Consider the following 20,912-nt stretch of genomic DNA (forward strand, 5'->3'; position numbering starts at 1 on the left):
TTCGGGGCGGACCGCCCCCTCCCCCCTCTTTCGTTCGCCATTGCCTTCTTCCTACCTGCCCTGCCGCACACAGCCGACCGGAAGTCTTCCTGATGTCAGCGCTGACGTCGGAGGAAGGGAGGGCTTTGCTTAAGCCCTCCCTCCGACGTCAGCGCTGACATCGGGAAGACTTCCGTTCGGCTGTGTGCTGCGACAGTGCAGGTAAGGAGGAGGAGACTACCCTCGCGGCTCGAATGCAGTGCATTGCGATCCAACCCCGCAGGAACCCCGCGACCCTCGGAGGCGTCCCCACGGGATCCCCGCGACCCTAGGGGGCGTCCCCATGGGATCCCCGCGACCCTAGGGGGCATCCCCACGGGATCCCCGTGACCCAAAGGGAGAACCCGCGGGATCCCCGCGGGTCCCGCGGGATTCCCGTCATCCCCGTTCCCGTGCAGCTCTCTACAAGGAACGCTACATCACCGGCGATCCTTTCTGCAGGCTGCGGTAATTAGTTGAAACTAAGACCAGGAGGCTGGGGAAAAGCTGGAGGATGCTGCGGCCCTCCAAGTACCTACAAATCCAAAATGTGGCCCTGCAAAGGGTTTGAGTTTGAGACCACTGGTCTAAAGGGAAGCCAAGTACCATACTGCCCTAGGATGGGTGTTAAACATTTGGCATCACACAGAAAGACAGCAGAGATGTCCCCAAAACCAGTGTTCTTTATTAACTCAATGACTCGAAATGCACGTGTTTCGGCCAACTTGGTCTGCCTTAGGAGTATTACGATGTGTTACCACAAGGTCATACAATACAAAATATGTCACAAGATAAAATCAATAAATGTAGAATAAGACACTAAGTAATGAATCCAAGATGAATCTAAAAATGCCACCACTCATAAACACTCGCATTAGCTTTAAGCTTTACCAAATGTCCTATTCTACATTTATTGATTTTATCTTGTGACATATTTTGCGTTGTATGATCTGGTGTGACACATCGTAAGACTCCTGAGGCAGGCCAAGTTGGCCGAAACACATGCATGTCGAGTCATTGAGTTAATAAAGTACACCAGTTTTTTGGACATCTGTGTGATATCAACTTGTGATGGTGTTTCTCCTGTTTCAAGGTTGTGCTGTTCAACATTTTGACCAGGCTGACATCTTCTGTGATACTGGAGATAAGATGCAGGGGTGAGCAATGAGAGCCGCAATCCAGTCAGGTTTTCAGGATTTCTATTTGCATACAATGGAGGCAGTGCATGCAAATAGATCTCATACATATTCATTGGGGAAATCCTGAAAACCCGACTGAACTGCAGCTCTTGGGGACCGAGGTTGCCCATCCCTGAATTAAAGTATGTATAACCTTAAACATCCCTCCACTTAGCTCCTCAGAGCACCATGCCTGACATTCAGAGGTTCCTAGTTCAAATTCCACACATACTCCTTGTGATCTTGGGTGAGTCACTTAACCCCACATTACTTCAGGTACAAAATGAAATTATGAAGCCTCCAGGGGTAGGAAAATATTCAGTGTACCTTAATGTAACTCACCTTGAGCTACCACCCAAAAACAAAATCTAAATAAAATAAACCTTTATGGGGGAGTGGCTTAAGGAAGATGGCCGCGGGCAGCTGGAGTTAGACGCCACGGATGTTCCCGGGCTGCTCTTACCTTTGAAATGGTGAAACGAAAATCTAAACTTCGGGTTTTTCCCGATGAATCTTCGCCAGCAGCTTCGGGCCCAATGGACGCTTTTCTTCAGCGAGGGACGCCAACACAGCCGGAGGATTTCTCGGCTGGGAGAGACACGCTGGCTGAAGCGTTACAGCTCTCCCTCGAGGCAACATCACTAACCCCGGAAGAGCGGAGTCCTCCGAGTCGCCCGGGGGTGTTTGACCAGTCGATGGAAGAGCAAAGTCCTCCAAGTTGTTCGGGGGCGTTTGATCAGTCAACGGTGGAGAAAATGTCCCGGGGTGTTCACTCTCCAGACCTGCTGAGATCGGGAGCAGGAGGAGTGGTGAAGCCAAATCGACTATCAGAGCACTCGGAGGAGTTAGAACAGAAATTGCCTCAGGATTTCCTGACACTGACTTCATCGCCTGCTGAAGTTCCAGGTACTTTTTCATCAGAGGATCTGGGTGTTGAACTGATACCAATGCAGAGACCCAAGGTTTTCAATATGGAGACAATTTGGGAAGCAATATCTAGTTTGCAAATCTCTTTGGGAACCCAAATGCAGCAACTTACCACACGTTATACCTCTGTTGTGTCTGAAAATTTGGAAATGAAAAATAGGATATCCAGCGTTGAAAATAAAGTGGATGGACATGAAACTAGAATAAAAACAGTGGAATCCCAGGCGTCGGTCTGGGTAAGAGATAGTGGAAACCTTAATTTCAAGGTGGAAATGTTGGAAAATATGACTAGAAGAAGTAATCTTCAGATTATTAACTTTCCAAAATTACCACTTATCTCAGCGCAGGATACATTTAAAAAGTATTTGAAAGAAGTTTTGAAAGTTCCCGATACCTCCTATCCGCCTCTCACTAAAATATATTATTTACCTACCAGAGTATCTGTTCAAAAATCAAACCAGCAGAATTTGTCTGCTGATAGTTTGGATCAGGTCAGGTGAAGAGATACCGGCAACTGCTACGCTACTTGTACAATTTGCTATTGATGCTGACGGGGAATGGATGCTTAAAATGTTTTTTAAGTTTAAAGATGTACCATTCATGACTAAAATAGTGAGAATGTATCCAGACGTGTCACGAATGACCCAAAAGAGAAGAAAACAATTTCTTATTTTGAGACCAAGGGTTCTGCAGTTAGGTGCGACATTTGTACTCAGATTCCCCTGTAAATGTGTAATGACCTATCAAGGGAATAGATTTATTTTCTTTGAACCTCAGCAGCTGACAAAATTTATTTCTGCTAAAAAGCAAATTTTAAATTCTTGAGAGAATTTCAGTCTCAACCTAGCTCAAGTACCGTACAAGGTTTTTGTTCTTCCTCGCTACCATCTTTTATTTTCTTTGTATTATTTGATTAAGATTTCAGCCATTGTAAAGCTTTCTCCCCTCTTAATTGAGGTCTAATGATACAAACCAGTAAAATTTATATTTGGGTTTAATATTTTTGCCGTATGAGAAAGGAAAACTTTTGCTTTGTTTTTGTATTTCTAATGTATATCTTCTTTATTGATTATGGTCTCATTTTAAAGTTTGAACTGGAGTTGTATTATTTTCTTTGTTTTGACTAATATTATGTCAATACTATAAAATGAAAATAAAGAATTAAAAAAAAAATAAAAATAAACCTTTATAGGGCTGATATTTAGAGCAATTTAAGCAGGCAGGAGCCTCTCCTGCCTGTTTAAATCACTTCCAGCTGCCTAAGTGGGGATATTCAGCAGCGTTTAACTGGAGATCTATTTGCCGCTGGAGAGTACCGCTGAATATCTCCTTGGACCACCCAACTAAAACGTGGGCAGAGCAGCACTGGTGAGGAGCCCCAGGTTATGCAGTGTCAGCAATATTCAATGTCAGCACCCACATAGCTAAGCAGCCAGATTTAGAACAGCTTTGGAGCTGTCCTAAGTCTGTTTGCTTAGCTATGCAGGTGCCAGCACTGAATATCGAGCCAGTACCCACATAATTTTGACTGCTTATATATGGGGGGAGGCATATAAAGCTACAGTTAGGGGAGTGGTGATTAATTATGTGTCTTAAAAGGTGATACAAAAGAGACAAGAATTAGAAATTATGGAAAAGGAAATTCTAGACTTAGAACAAAAAAGTCTCAGGGTAATTTCTGTGGATCAGATAAGTAACATAGAAACATAGAAATAGACGGCAGATAAGGGCCCACGGCCCATCTAGTCTGCCCACCTTAATGTCCCTCCCCTACCTTTGCCCTGTGAATAGATCCCATGTGCCGATCCCATTTGGCCTTAAAATCAGGCACGCTGCTGGCCTCAATCACCTGTAGTGGAAGACTATTCCAGCGATCAACCACTCTTTCAGTGAAAAAGAATTTCCTGGTGTCACCTCGTAGTTTCCCGCCCCTGATTTTCAACGGATGCCCTCTTGTTGTCGTGGGACTCTTGAAAAAGAAGATATCTTCCTCCGCCTCGATGCGGCCCGTAAGATACTTGAACGTCTCGATCATGTCCCCCCTCTCTCTGCGCTCCTCGAGCGAGTATAGCTGTAATTTGTCAAGCCGTTTTTCGTATGGTAGATCCTTGAGTCCCGAGACCATCCGGGTGGCCATTCTTTGCACCGACTCCAGTCTCAGCACATCCTTGCGATAATGCGGCCTCCAGAATTGCACACAGTATTCCAGGTGGGGCCTCACCATGGATCTATACAATGGCATAATGACTTCCGCCTTACGACTGACGAAACCCCTTCGTATGCAGCCCATGATTTGTCTTGCCTTGGACGAAGCCTGCTCCACTTGATTGGCAGACTTCATGTCCTCACTGACGATTACCCCCAAGTCTCGTTCTGCTACCGTTTTTGCTAGGATCTCGCCATTAAGGGTATAAGACTTGCATGGATTCTGGCTGCCCAGGTGCATAACATTGCATTTTTTGGCATTGAAGTTGAGTTGCCATGTCCTAGACCATCGCTCCAGTAGGAGTAGATCGTGCATCATGTTGTCGGGCACTGAATCTTCGTCTGTTGTGCATTTGCCCACTACATTACTCAGTTTGGCGTCATCGGCGAATAATGTTATTTTACCTCGAAGCCCTTCTGCCAAGTCTCTTATAAAGATGTTGAATAGGATTGGGCCCAAGACTGAGCCCTGTGGTATTCCGCTAATCACCTCCGTCATTTCGGAGGGGGTGCCGTTCACCACCACCCTTTGGAGCCTACCTCCAAGCCAGCTCCCAACCCATTTCGTCAATGTGTCACCTAATCCTATAGAACTCATCTTGCTCAGTAACCTGCGGTGTGGTACGCTATCGAATGCTTTGCTAAAGTCCAGGTACACGATGTCCAGGGACTCCCCAATATCCAGCTTCCCCGTTACCCAGTCAAAGAAGCTGATCAGGTTGGATTGGCAGGATCTCCCCTTAGTAAATCCATGTTGTCGGGGATCCCGTAGATTCTCCTCATCCAGGATCTTATCTAATTGGTGTTTGATTAGAGTTTCCATTAGTTTGCTCACTATCGATGTTAGACTCACTGGTCTGTAGTTTGCTGTCTCCATCTTTGAGCCTTTCTTGTGGAGTGGAATGACGTTAGCCGTCCTCCAGTCCAACGGGACGCTGCCTGTACTAAGGGAGAGGTTGAAGAGCGCGGACAGTGGCTCCGCCAAGACATCAGTCAGCTCCCTAAGCACCCTGGGGTGCAGGTTGTCCGGCCCCATTGCCTTGCTAACCTTGAGCCTTGACAGCTCACCGTAGACACTGCTGGGCGTAAACTCAAAGTTACTAAACGGGTTAACTGAGCCAACCCTTGTCTGTAGCTGAGGGCCGAGCCCTGGCGCTTCTCGGGTGAAGACTGAGCAGAAGTATTCATTTAATAGTTGGGCTTTTTCCGAATCCTTTTCCACATAGTCTCCGTCTGGTTTCCTAAGACGTACAATCCCGCCTGAGTTTTTTCTTCTATCACTGATATACCTGAAGAAGGATTTATCTCCCTTCTGGATGTTCTTTGCTAGAGACTCCTCCATGAGGAATTTAGCCTCCCTGACTGCTGTTTTGACGGCTTTTGATTTGGCCAGGTAGTCTGCTCTAGAGTCCTGCTTCCCTGATTGTTTGTAAGAGATGAATGCTTTTTTCTTCTCCTTGATCAGGTCTGAGATCTCCGCAGTAAACCACTGTGGCTTATTGTTCCTTCGCTGCAGTAGACCGCAGAAATTGAAGTACACCTATAATGCTATGTTGAGCAAAGAGGCTGGCCAACTACTTTTTATGTGTAAATCCCTAGATTACTCAGAGAATAATAAATCAAGCCATCTCTTGGCACTTTATTTGCGGGAGAAGCAGGGCAGGTCTAGAGTGCCATTAATTCAGAGTAATTCATGTATTTTGCTAATGAATGATGTGGATATAGTGGGAGAGTTTCAGAATTTTTATAGTAGCCTCAATAGGTTGAAAATAGATTTTTCTAGTAAACTCTTGGATAATTTCTTGGATTTTTTGCCACATCCTGTGTTGTCTCAGCAACAACTATTAAACTGTAATCTGACTGTTAGAGAGTTAGAAGATGCAATCAAGGATCTTTCTCATGGAAAGGCTCCCGGTCCTGATGGATTGCCTGTCAAGATTTATTGGTTCCTTATTTGTTGCAGTATTACCGTACTAGGCGTTATTGGATAAAGGTGAAAATAAAGTTTGTTTTGGTGAATCTCGTATTATGGTTCTGCCTAAGCCAGGAAAAGATGCCTCTCGGGTGGAGAACTATAGGCCTATTTCTTTAATTGAGGTGGACTGCAAAATATATGCAAAGATTTTCTCTGACACTCTCTAGGATTCTACCTTTGTTAATTCATCCAGATCAGAGTTGGTTTATGCAAGGCAGATCTGCAATGGACAATTCTCACACTTCCTGGTCCATATTGTCAATTTCACCGTGTTTACCTGACCCTTATGTTGCTTTGTCATTAGACAAAGAAAAGGCATTCAATAGAATAGAATGGCCTTTTTTGTTCAGAGTATTGAAATGGTTTGGTGTGGGAGCACGATTTACTGACATGGTGCAATTATTATATGTGGCGCCTATGGCTCGAGTATATGTAAATGGTTGTCTGTCTGATGCTTTACGTCTATTTTGTTGTACTAAGCAAGGGTGTCCATTGTCTCCATTACTGTTTAATATTGCATTGGAAATTGCAGTCAGAAACTGTGGACAGACTGAGGGTGTGAGTTATAATGATGTACATCAGGGCTGCCCAATTCCGGTCCTCAAGATCTACTGGCAGGCCAGGTTTTCAGGATATCCACAATGAACTTGCATGAGAGAGATTTGCATACCAAGAAGGCAGTGCAGGCAAATCTCTCTCATGCATATTCATTGTGGATATCCTGAAAACCTGGCCTGCCAGTAGATCTCAAGGACCGGAATTGGGCAGCCCTGATGTACATTGTAAACTGGCTGCATATGCAGATAACTTGACTTTCTTGAAGGCGTCATCTTTGAAAAGGCTGTTTACTTTGATAGGGAAGTTTTCTATGGTGTCTGGTTATAAAGTAAATTTATTTAACCATTTTACTATTATATGCTTTTAACAAGGCTGTTAGATTTATGTCATATACTTGCTATACACCATCTTGGGTGAATCTCTTTATAAATGCATATGCACATATATTAATTATCTGTGATTGATCTATGCCTCCTTTTTCAAACTACGGTAATTATATGCTTTGCTAGAGCCTTTTGTGCCTGGTAGAAGAAAGAAGAACAAACCCTGCCTATATCTGTAAAAAGTTCAGCCACTTCAATATTGTGCATCTGCCTGCCTATAAAAGTATCTGTGTCCATGCCAAGTGGTGGATGATTTCAGCTGACAGTGAAATAATTGGGAGGCTAATAGCATGTTAGTGGTCCTGAGAGAGTGTTGGTTTACCGAAAGCTCTCTTTAAAAAAAGGTCTCTCTAACAGTGATTCCCAAACCTGTCCTGGGAGACCACCAGCCAGTCGGGTTTTCAAGATATCCCTAATGAATATGCATGAGAGAGATTTGCATACCTGTCACATCCATTATATCCATATCTCTGTCATGCATATTCATTAGGGATATCTTGAAAACCCGACTGGCTGGTGGTCCCCCAGGACAGGTTTGGGAACCACTGCTCTATAATATAGCCACCATTATCCCAACTGATGGGGCTCCCTGCACTTTATAATGAATAAGGGCGTGTATTTCGGACTCCCCTTGAGCACAGAAGCAGAACATTGCTGGTATTAAATGTTTCATTACTCTACGAATGAATGAATGGAGTACCTTGTACACGACTAATTCTGGTATTTTCAATTACCAGTATAATACAATTTAATTTAGTTAGGCATTTATATTCTTCTTTAACCAGGAGAATCCTGGCTCAGTATGATTTTGTCGATACCTATCTAACCCCCCTTTTTACAAAACCGAAGCACATTTCTAGCGCCATCTATGGCCGTGACAGCTCTGACGCTCATAGGGATTCTATGGGCATCAGAGCTGTTATTGTCGCAGCCGGCACTAAAAACCTTGCTATGGTTCTGTAAAAGGGTGGGATAAGAATTAGATAGCTATATCAACGGTATCAACAAAATCATACTTTTTTACATCCAAAATACAAGTTATCTTTGTCTAGTGTTATGAGTAGCAATTCTAAAAACTATAAACCAGAACGTATTTGTGCTACTTTAAGGGCTCCTTTTACGAAGGTGCGCTAGCGATTTTAGCGCATGCATCAGATTAGTGCACGATATCCAAAAAACTACCGCATGCTCAAGAGGAGGTGGTAGTGGCTAGCGCGCGCAGCATTTTAGCGCACGCTATTCCGCGCGTTAAGGCCCTAACGCGCCTTCGTAAAAGGAGCCCTAAAAGTTAGATACTGTACACCCAGTGAATTCCTGGAAATGCTCTACGTATTTAAAAAAAAAAAATCATTCATTGTTGGAAACAGCAAAGGCTAGACTTCCTGTTAATTTTCAGGATATTATTTTACATAAAGTGTTATACCAAAAGCAATAAAATTGACAAAACCTAAAACCAGAAAAAAATGTGCAAGACAAAGGGTTAAATTCATGCAAAATAAATATTAGGGAGAGCTGACTCCCTGTCTCTATGTAACTGTAGTTTCTGCTTACTTTAGGTTATTTCAGCACTAATACTATACAAACTGAAAAATAAAGAAGGGAAAAGTATTCACAAATTTGCTACTGTCCTAATGGGCAGATTTAGAGTTTGCATATGACCACATGTGGATAGTTTCATTCAAATATTTATGCAAACTTGTCACTCATTGATTCAAATCCCTGTATAACTGGCACAAAAACATTGGGTAAATATTCAACTATCAGGGTCAGCGATTTTTCACCACTGGTGGCTGTTTGCCTGGATATTCAATACTGGGTCATGTCTGGACACTGGCATTGACTATCTAGGTGTGTGCGGCCAGCTGTCACTTAACCAGTTAAGTACCTGTGAGGTAGTGAGTGGTATAGCGGTAGGTTTCCCTATGAACACTTCCTCAATTGTGTTGAAGTTGATCCGCTTTAGAGCAAGTGGCACTAACCTGCTGAGCCAGAGGGACACTTAACCAGTTAAGTACCTGTGAGGTAGTGAGTGGTATAGCGGTAGGTTTCCCTATGAACACTTCCTCAATTGTGTTGAAGTTGATCCGCTTTAGAGCAAGTGGCACTAACCTGCTGAGCCAGAGGGGCAGGGCTTAGACATGGAGCTGGCCAAGTGCCCTGGGTCAAAACAGATCAGAGAGGCCCCGAGTGCAGAGGTCTCATGGAGGGAGGTCCTGAGTTAGGGTTGCCAGATTTTCCTTTTGGAAAATCCGGACCCCCCTAGCCCCACCTAGTTACACCCACCCCACCCTAATCCTGCTCCCAAGCCCCTCCCCACTGCCTGCTCTTATCGGGCAGGGAGGAATCATCACACGACAGCCGCACATGCGCACACAGCTTTTCAAAACCCAGACAAAGTGCCGGGTTTTGAAAAGACGTCCGGAGCCCCCGGACATGTCCTCAAAAGGACGACACATCTGGGAAATCCAGAGGTCTGGTAACCCTAACCTGAGTGAAGAAATCTTCCCAGGTGTGGCCTAGCTGAAGTGCCTGTGAGGAGTAGCCCTAACTCAGAAGGTTGTACCCCAGTGGTCTCAAACTCAAACCCTTTGCAGGGCCACATTTTGGTTTTGTAGGTACTTGGAGGGCCTCAGAAAAAAATAGTTAATGTCTTATTACAGAAATTACAATTTTGCATGAGGTAAAACTCTTTATAGTTTATAAATCTTTCCTTATGGCTAAGATTTAATAATAATATTGTAATTTATAGCTAAAGAGACATATGATCAAGAAACTGTTTTATTTTAATTTTGTGATTATGATAAACATACCGAGGGCCTCAAAATAGTACCTGGCGGGCCGCGAGTTTGAGACCACTGGTTGAACCCAGTCTTAAGAACTAAGTGCCCAGGGATTGCATGAGAAGAAACAGAAGACTGCCAAGGTAAAGGGTTACCTTTATTTATTTGTGAATACCCAGATCCTGGGTATCCCAGTTGAAACCTGGCCTGGATTTAGGAGTAATTTGTGCTGAAGTCTAACAAAATAGAATTGTTAAGAGAGGTGGAAATGGTTGTCAATATGGCATGAGCCTGAGGGTTTGAGTCTGAGTATGAAAATGACTCCTTTACATTGCTTTGGACAAAGGTATGTTATACAAACTGTAACATCATTATTTGACAAGCGATTGAACTTTATTTTCCAGAAAATGCCTCTTGGGTCAGTTCTGCTCTCCTTTAGCAATAAAGCAAGGCTACCCGGCCCATATACAAGTCTTGAGTCTTGACTCTGTCCCTATAATCTAAAGTGTTTTAAAATGCTGGAAAAGTTCATTTATCACATAATATTGTCTCATGAAAGAATCAGTATAATTCCTACAGTATCATATCAATGATTTCATGTTCTTGAGAAGGATGTGCATTGTATGTTAGCAATATGAACTTTATGGCTTTTTTATTATGCTCTTGACATGGAATGACTGAGTTGTGACTTGTTTTGTCATTCTTTTCTCTCTAGTAAACTCAGCTACCACACAGAGCTGAACATTCATGCTCTCGCATAACGTTAAGTGGGTGTTTTAACTGCATACCTCTCTTTCAGACAGGCTCCACGGCTCTGTTTTTTGCCGCACAACAAGGCCAAGATGATGTTGTGAGATTTCTCTTCGAATTCGGAGCCTCCACTGAATTCCCAACCAAAGTAAGACCAACATTCTGTGTTCACAAGAGTGAGCTTTGGCAGCGGCTGTTGTTATTTCCTGTTGGTCCTGAGAGATAACGTGCCAGTAGGCTTATAATATCATTTCCCTGCTGCATGTTCTGTGAGCACTAGAGCAAAACAATATTTGTGCTTGAGCACTGAGAACTCCCTATTATAAAGTGAAGCAACAGGGTCAGCTGTTGTTGATTTCAGTGTAATCAAAAACAAAGCAAAAATAAAACCTGTTGAAATAACAATAATGTTAAAAAAGAAGAATCACACTGCCTGCCAACTTATGCCACATTTAGGGCCAGATTCAGTAAATGGCACCCAAAGTTAGGTACTCTTATGATCCACGCTAAGACAGTATTCTGTACAGGGTGCTCTGTGTGAAACAAATTACAGAATACTCACTGAATCCCCCCCTTTTATAAAACTGTAGCTTGGTTTTTAGCACCGGCCACGAGAAGGGACTTAAGGCCCTAATTGGCTCAGATGTCACAGGCCCCTCCCCAAGGGAGGGGTCTAAGGCATCTGAGCCAATCAGGGATTTCCTTAGGCTCTCTCTGTATCCCGGAGGAGGGGAAGGGGAGGGGCCTGAGGCATAGCATTGTAGACTGGCCATGGAGCAGAAGGTACTGAGCACGCCTCTTGCACCCAACTTAAAAGGAATGGGGAAACATAGAAACATGATGGCAGATAAAGGCCAAATGGCCCATCTAGTTTGCCCATCCACAGTAACCATTATCTCCTTCTCTCTCTGAGAGATCCCAGGTGCCTATCCCAGGCCATTTTAAATTCAGACACAGTCTCTGTCTCTACCACCTCTTCTATGAGACGTTTCCACGCATCGACCACCCTTTCTGTAAAAAAAATATTTCCTTAGGTTGCTCCAGAACCTATCACCTCTTAACTTCATCCTATGCCCTCTCATTGCAGAGTTTCCTTTCAAATGAAGGAGAATCGACTCATAAGCATTTACATTATGTACGTATTTAAACGTCTCTATCATATCTCCCCTCACATGCCTTTCCTCCAAAGTATACAGATTGAGATCTTTAAGTCTGTCCCCATACGCCTTATGATGAAGACCACATACCATTTTAGTAGCCTTCCTCTGGACTTACTCCATCCTTTTTATATCTTTTTGAAGGTGTGGCCTCCAGAAATGTACACAATATTCTAAATGAGGTCTCACCAGAGTCTTATACAGGGGCATCAATACCTCCTTTTTCCTATTGGCCCTATGCAACCTAGCATCCTTCTAGCTTTCGCTGTCAACTTTTCAACCTGTTTGGCCACAATAAGATCATCACATACAATCACACCCAAGTATTGTTCTTCTGTCGTGCACATAATTCTTCACCCCCTAAACTGTAACTGTTCCCTTGGGGTTTTTTCAGCCCAAATACATGACCTTGCATTTCTTAGCATTAAATTTTAGCTGCCAAATTTCAGACCATTCTTCAAGCTTCACCAGGTCTTTCTTCATGTTATTCACACCATCCAGCATATCTACTCTATTGCAGATTTTGGTATTATCCGCAAAGGGAAGGGGGTGTTGAGGTGGCCTCCAGTGGTAGGAGGAAGTGGGCATCCCTCCTGCCATTTATTGAGTTCAGGGGGTGGAGTCCCAGGAGGGACTGGGCCTTTTTTGGGTTAGGGTGGTATCCTGAGTGGGGGGGGGCTTTTTTATTTTTTAAATGTAACAGATTGTGCGTGTTTAACACACACACAACATCTGTGCTATTAAAAAAAAACAACAGAAGCCCTAACAGCAATGACAGGAGAACGCTTCCCCTGTCACTGCTGTTAGGGCTCTGTGCATCTGTCAATCGCTTACTGAGTGATTAATCGGACACGTTTGTATGCAGATTATTTGCACCTTGCGTCGGCTTTCAACAAGCGTGCATAAAACATGCCTTTAATACAAGCATTCAAGAAGTGTGCTATTGAGATCTTTGACCCCCAGATTACTATAATTTATGTGAATGGTGTTTTATAAAAATTTTTATGACGAGCCACAACCAGAAACACATGCCTGAGATACACTTTGTACAGTACCAGCACCCCCGGACCAGCTAGTCATTTTTGGTCATCAAAAGCCGGCACTGCGCTTGGGGAATCACCCAACGATGATAGAGAATTGTCCGGAGTGCTCCTATAAATACTGATGAGCCCATTTTACTACCACTTTAATATTTATGACCTCATTGAAATACATTTGCATGGCAGAGTCGGAGTCTGCCAGGAAGCTCGGAAAAGACCACGGTGAGCCGTTCTGATAATCAGCCGGCTGGAGGCGGTTCAGCAACCATTGTTAAAGGCATGATACGTTTTGAAGCACTTGATAAATCAGGAGTGAGCATTGCTCCCAGGGGAACAATCCCTGAGCTCCTTAGCTATTCGTGTAGACAGACTAGACAGGCTCCCTTACAGTTGCCCTGCTAGCAGCAGACAATTTGTCAGAGGGTCTCTGTCCTCTCCCAGGCAGAATTGCCCCAGGACCACTGGGGACCTCCTGAGTACTAGAAGCCTCAAAATCGAATAAAAACCCTAAAAATAATAAAACTTATCAGAGCAGATCAGAAATACACCTTCCAGCTCATTGAAGAGAGGCAGGACAGCCCACTGAGGAAGGAGGCTGAGATGAAGAAAAAGTATTGATTTCTTCTGCAACAGCTTATGATTTGGGGGATTCGATCCACTTATTAGGACTCGAAAATAATAAACCTTCTCAAAGCAGATCAGAAAGATACCTTCCAGCTCACTTGCAGAAGGAAAAACTGAAGAGAGGCAGGACAGCTCACTAAGGAAGGAGGCAAAGCAGAAGAAAAAGTAGTGATTCCTTCTGCAACAGCTCATGATTTGGGGGATGCAACCTAATCTAATCTGGAATTTATGCATCGAACTATGCCCACAAAGTTCAAGGTGACTTACAGAACAGTATATGGAAAACTGGTTAGTACAGTACAGAGAAGCTTAAACATACATTACAATACAAGGATGCACTAGAGATACATTAAGACCTTTGGGATTTCTCGAGGAAGAGATTGTCATACCATGCAGTGAAAGAGGTAAAGATGTAGTTTGGTACAACTCAGCGGAGCTTTGGGAAGTACATTAAAATGATCATTTAGAGGAGTAATATGATTTAATGAAAGATGTCATGAGGTAGCTAGAGTCTGTTAGTCATTCACTAGTGGTTAGTTGAGTACTTGGTTTCATGGTGGTAATAGAATGAAGATTTCAGCATTGATGAAGGTTGCCAGTAGAGTTTATGGAATCAAAAAGAAAGGTCAGGACTCGTATGCTTTGGGTAATAGAATTATATATTGGGCACAGTACCCACAAAAATGTGTATCTAGATTTTCAGAAAGCTTTTGACAAAGTTCCTCATGAGAGGCTCCTGAGAAAATTAAAGAGTCATGGGATAGGTAGCGCAAGTTCAGTTGTGGATTAGGAATTGGTTATCAGATAGAAAATGAAGGGTAGGGTTAAATGGTCATTTTTCTCAATGAAGAAGAGTAAACAGTGGAGTGCTGCAGGGATCTGTACTGGGACCGGTGCTATTTAACTTATTTATAAATGATCTGGAAATTGGAATGATGAGTGAGGTGATTAAATTTGCAGATGACACTAAACTGTTCAAAGTTGTTAAAATGCATACAGATTGTGAAAAATTGCAGGCAGACCGTAGGAAATTGGAAGACTGGGTGTCCAAGTGGCAGATGAAATTTAATGTGGACAAATGCACAGTGACAAATGCACATTGGGAAGAATAACCCAAATCACAGTTACCAGATGCTAGGATCCATCTTAGAGGTTAGCGCCCAAGACAAGGATCTGGGTGTCATTGTAGACAATACGATGAAACCTTTCGCCCAATGTGAGGCGGCTGTTAAAAAAGCAAACTAGATGCTTGGAATTATTTAAAAGGGGATGGTTAACAAGACTAAGAATGTTATAATGCTTCTGTATTGGTCCATGGTGCGACCTCACCTGGAGTATTGCATTCAATTCTGGTCTCCTTATCTGAAGAAAGATATAGTGGTTCAAAGAAGAGCGACCAAGATGATAAAAGGGATGGAATGCCTCTCATATATGGAAAGGCTAAAAAGGTTAGGGCTCTTTAGCTTGGAAAAGAGACGGCTGAGGGGAGATATGATTGAAGTCTATAAAATCCTGAGTGGAGTAGAATGGGTACAAGTGGATCGATTTTTCACTTCATCAAAAATTACAAAGATTAGATGACACTCAATGAAGTTATAGAGAAATACTTTTAAAACCAATAGGAGCAAATATTTTGACACTCAGAGAATATTTAAGCTCTGGAATGCATTGCCAGAGATTGTGGTAAGAGCGGATAGTGAAGCTGGTTTTAAGTAAGGTTTGGACAATTTCCTGGAAGAAAAATCCATAGTCTGTTATTGAGAAAGACATGGGGGAAGCCACTGCTTGCCTGGATCGGTAGCATGGAATGTTGCTACTCCTTGGGTTTTGGCCAGGTACTAGTGACCTGGACTGGCCATTGTGAGAACAGGCTACTGGGCTTGATGGACCATTGGTCTGACCCAGTAAGACTATTCTTATGTTCATATATTCTTGCAATAAATAGCATACAAATACATAAAATACAAATAGAATACAAATACATAAAATACAAATAAAATATACATACAATTCAAATTAAAAACTGAGTCATATATTAATTGCAACTGAGGGAGGAGCCCACAAAGGCAAAACTACCTAGGGCCCCCAAAAGTCATAATGCAACCGTGGTTACACAAATAACTTTAGATCGACCCACCCCAAATCATACCATAGTGTGTGTGTACTCCTGCTCTGTGTAATTCATTAAATGCTTCATATCAGAACATTGGAGAGTTTCCCTACAACACTTTTAGCTTTCATTCATGCTCATTTTTTCCTTCACATACAGGCTTATTTTTTTGCTTTTGCTCCATTTAAAAAACAGTTATTCCCCTGGCATAATACAGAGCTGCAGAAAAACAGCCATTATGGCATTCTGCCCATATAAAATCTCTGTTTATGTACTCTTTAATACTGGCATGCTGTTAAGTGAGCCAAAATGTCCACCCACAGTGTAGAACACTTATTCTGATATTAATCACTAGTGTGAAAAAAAGTACCGGCAAAATCCTTCCTTCAAGATTTACTTCCAGAAAATCAAGCTATGGAAGGATATCTGAGAAGCGGCTCCTCCTGAATACTGTTGAGATCACCTGAAGCCACGAAGCACCATGAGACTCTAGAGCAGTGTGTCTCAAACATTATTAGCTCTGGTACACTTAACGGAGCATATTTTTCACGGCACATTACACTGGTCAACGAGCATTTTGCTACTGGAGTTCTGTCACCTGTACCTAAACAAGGGCCATATGCTGACTCTAAATCTGAAAACAGTTTTCATCTATCACATCCTGTTCTTAAGTTATGCTTCAGTTTGTATTTATATCTTTTTGTCGATAACGCTACCATGAAGTGTCAGTGTTTTATCACCTCTCTATCTATTCTCTATCACCTCGACCATCACCAGTCTGTCTTACTTATCTCTTTAGATCTATCATCGGCATTTGACACGATAGATCATAAGCTTCTTCTGTCTCGTCTGAGTGAAATCGGTATTAAAGACCAGGTCTTCCAAGGTAGTGTTTAATTCTACATCATCTGACTCATTTACAACTGATTATGGGATTCCTCAGGATTCTATTTTATCTCCCTTACTTTTCAATATTTTTCTGGCCCCCCTTTTAACATTAGGGCAATCTATCGGGTTTACAATGTTTGATTATGCAGATGACATCCAACTAATACAACTGATAGATTTAAATAATCCTTCAGAAATAAAGTTCATAAACCAAAAATTGGAAAAGATTAACTCCTGGTTGGACGTACATATGCTTTCGCTGAACATTGAAAAATCCAAAGTAATGATTTGGAGTAACTTTTGATAATAAATTTAATTATCATCTTCATATCAGTACAGTGGTTCAACGTTGCTTTTATCGGCTACGTATGATCAGATCATTATCGAAACTATTAGATGCCGCATCCTTGAACATTTTGATTCATTCTCTCGTGATTTCGTGCATTGACTATTGTAATGCCCTCTATAAAGGTATAACCAAAAAAGAAATACGAAGACTTCAGATAATACAAAACACCGCTGTAAAGATCATATTCAATGCAAAGAAATCCGACCATGTTACCCCCCCTGTTGCAAGAAGTCCACTGGTTGCCAGTGGAATACAGAATCACTTACAAAATTCTTCTGTTAACATTTAAGACTAGACAAAACAATCAACCTGAATTTATTAATAATCTTCTTACCCCTTATAATCCCTCTATGAGGCCAGCAGCGTGCCTGATTTTAAGGCCAAATGGGATAGGCACGTGGGATCTATTCACAGAGAAAGGTAGGGGAGGGTCATTGGGGTGGGCAAACTAGATGGGCCGTGGCCCTTATCTGCCGTCTATTTCTATGTTTCTAACTATTTTATCTGTCACTGCCCCCTCTCTTTGGAACAGTATTCCAAATTATTTACGCAAAGAATCAAATCTTAATAATTTTAAGACGAAGCTAAAGACATTTCTCTTCCTTGATGCCTTTGAGACCTAACTGTCCTTTTAAGGGCAATTGAGCAACAATACTATTGAGTTTAACGTCAAACCTCCCTAATGTTTTTTCCTTAACTGTTCTCTTTTACTTTGCCTAATTGTAGTTCTTGCCTTTTACCTTTTGTTCTTGTTTGTCTTTGTTTTTAATAGTTTTTAAAAGTTTATATAGTTATAGTTTGGGGACGTACTGTCTGCTCAAACTTGTATTTTAGTTAAAGTTTGTTTTCTGTCTTTATGAATTTGTACACCGCCTAGAAGGCTGATTGGGTGGTATAAGAAATTTTAAATAAACTTGAAAACTTGAAACTTTTACTGTTTCTGTAACACAATATTGCATTTTAGGACAGCTCATCGATCACATATACCAGTAATTTGAAAGTTTAGACTAAAAAGTGATTGTGTTGCTTTTTCTACCTGTAAATTTTTATATTTTGTTTGTTTTTGTCTATTTATTTAACCATTTATATACTGCGTAAAGCTATGCGGTTTACACATTGGTTACATATATATTATCCTGGTCGTCCTTTAGTTGCTAAACATATGATACAAACAATGGACAAACATAAATTTCCCATCCCCCCAAGGAAAAATAATGCAATAACAAAAACAAAACATTATCAAATCATAATATCAATACAGGCATTTTCAAATCATAATTTCAACAACTAAAATGCAGAAAAGCTTTGCATATTAAATTCAAGGCAAAAATATTCTTAACACTATATCTTGAAACTGATGAGGTTGTGTTAACCATCCTGATAATTTATGTTATGTCTACTGCACAAGATCAGCGAAAGAATCTGTTCAGCAGATTTCAAAGTGCATGCAAGCATTATTTTGGCTGTAAAATTGGCGACCAAGATAAAGTGTGGGCACCTCATGTGTGCTGCACTGTCTGCTATTCTGGATTAACACAGTGGCTGAATGGGAAATGAAAGACGATGCCTTTCATGGTGTGACGTGAACCAACAAATCATCACTCAGACTGTTATTTTTGAATGACAAAAATTGCTGGATTCACAAAGAGGAATAAATCAAAAATTGTGTATCCTGATTGCCCGTGAGCAATTAAACCCGTTCCTTCATGACTTGGAGAATCCAGTTCCAATTCCTCCTTCCACATCTGCAGCACAATGTGCCGAAAGTTCAGATGAAGAATGTGCCTCTGCTGCTGTGAAGGAGTTGTATGAACCTGAAGTGGATGAAAAACAACCTCACTTGCTAACTCAAGAAGATCTTAATGATCTGGTTAGAGACTTGTCACTGTCAAAGGAGAAAGCAGAATTTTGGGGTTCAAGGCTGAAACAATGGAATCTTTTAAGGCAGGACATCAAAATATCTTTTTTTCTGTGATCGTCACACCATCCTGGCTTCCTTTTACCAAATGGAAGGAAACATTTGTTTCTGTACTGATATTAATGGTGTCATGCATGAACTGGGATATGAACATGTTTCTGACGAATGGAGACTATTCATTGATTCAAGCAAAGCAAGCCTTGAAGCGGTACTTTAAAACAATGGAAACCAGAAGCCATCTGTTCCTGTTGCTCATGCAGTTGGGTTGAAGGAAACGTACGAGTCGATGGAGACACTTTTAAAACTCACATGCTATACAGATCACCAGTGGAACCTCTGTGATGATCTCAAAGTTGTGTCACTCCTTCTGGGTCTGCAACCGGGGTACACCAAATATATGTGCTTCATGTGTCTTTGGACAGTTGTGATGATGCCAACCATTACAGGCAGAAAAAATGGCCAATTCGAGATTAATCCGTACCTGGCAGATACAATGTGAGAAAATCTATCTTCAATTAAAACTGGATCTGCTGAAAAAATTTTTCAAGGCGATGGACAGAAATGGTGATGCATTTCAGCACCTAAGAAGTACATTTGGTTTCCAGAAGTGAAGCCAAAATCAAAGGTGTTTTTGTTGGACCTGAAATCCATGAGCTGATCCTTGATGATATGTTCAAACAGAAGCTGAACCCAGCTGACTCGGCAGTATGGGAAGCATGGGTTGTTCAGAATTTTCTTGGTAATCAGAGAATTATGCTGAGCTTGTGGAGAACATGCTGATAGCATATCAGCTAATGGGTGCTAGAATGTCACTTAAAATGCACTTCTTACATTCTCAGCTTGACTTCTTCCTACCCAATCTTGGTGATGTCAGCGATGAGCATGGGGAAAGATTTCATCAAGATATCAAGGAAAGCAGATATCAGGGAAAGTTCAATCCCAGTATGATGAGAGACTATTGTTGGTTCTTGCAAAGAGAGACAAATGTACAGTACAAGCGTAAAAACAAGTGTTTCAAACATTTCTGAACATGCTGACATCACTTTTGTGTAAGTTAAGAGAAGCATAAATATATGCTGTAACATTTCTCCTTATTGTCTTCGTGTTTGTTTTCAGAGTAAACTCCTTAACAGAAGTTTGGTGGAACACAGTTCATACTCGCAATATTGTGCCGATATGGAAAACTGTCTAAAAAAATCAGTAACGTGTATCTCAGAAACCTGACATGCTAGCTGAATATCAATTAGAGATCCTCTATGTTTATCCCATGTTTTCTTGAATTCCATCATTGTTTTCCTCTCCATCACTTCCCTCGGGAGGGCATTCCAGGCATCTACCACCCTCTCCATGAAAAAGAATTTCCTAAATTTGAGTATATATGGTATGTGGGTCATTTGGGGGGTTGAGATGTTTGAGGCTGTGGGGCAGTTGTGGTGGAGCAATAGTGAGGGCAAGTTCTAGGATTTAGGGTAGTTAGTGGGTTGGTTGGGTAGGCAAGGCAATTGCAGGGACAGTTTGGGAATTGAGAAACATGGAAAATTTGGCAGTAAGACATTTGCAGAAGATTGGGGGGCATGGGAAAAAAAATAGGGGGATGGGGCAGTTGCAGAGGTAGTTTTAACAGAAGTTACTGGGGTATGTTTGTGAGGTAAAATACAGTAAGTTAAGGTGGGAGACTGTTGGGGTAGTTTTTGGGGTGGAAAGCAATGGAAGAAAAACCCAGATGTCTCAATCCGTCCTTCTTTTTCTGGAGCCACATGGTAACCGTAATAGTGGAAACCTATCTATAGAACAATGTTTAGATATATGTTTGATGAGAGCAATTTGTATTAATATTGTTTTGAATGACTTCTAAATGAAAGTGAAACTATATGAATTAGGAAGCTCCGTTAACTCTCTCTAAAATTTTACAGATGTTAAAATTGTTTTTTGATCATCCTTTTACCCAATAGATAGGTTTCCACATGGGCAGGATGGGTTTGTGAGGCCCAAATTGTGTCTATAACCCTAATAGTGGAAGCACACAGTTACTGAGTGTTCACCACAGCAGTT

At 41.8% G+C, this 20,912-nt stretch overlaps 1 protein-coding gene across 3 annotated transcripts in view; it reads left to right on the plus strand.

Annotated features, from left to right (window-relative positions):
* The window catches only part of LOC117355387 (ankyrin repeat domain-containing protein 29-like), a 119,195-nt gene that overhangs the window by 59,425 nt on the left and 38,858 nt on the right, over window positions 1-20,912 (plus strand). For all 3 annotated transcript variants that reach the window (XM_033933872.1, XM_033933873.1, XM_033933871.1), the window contains exon 4: window positions 10,824-10,922. In XM_033933872.1, coding sequence (XP_033789763.1) covers window positions 10,824-10,922 — 99 coding nt within the window. The remainder of the gene's footprint in view (window positions 1-10,823; window positions 10,923-20,912) is intronic.

Source organism: Geotrypetes seraphini, chromosome 2 (genome assembly GCF_902459505.1).
Source record: "Geotrypetes seraphini chromosome 2, aGeoSer1.1, whole genome shotgun sequence".
Lineage (NCBI taxonomy): Eukaryota > Metazoa > Chordata > Amphibia > Gymnophiona > Dermophiidae > Geotrypetes > Geotrypetes seraphini.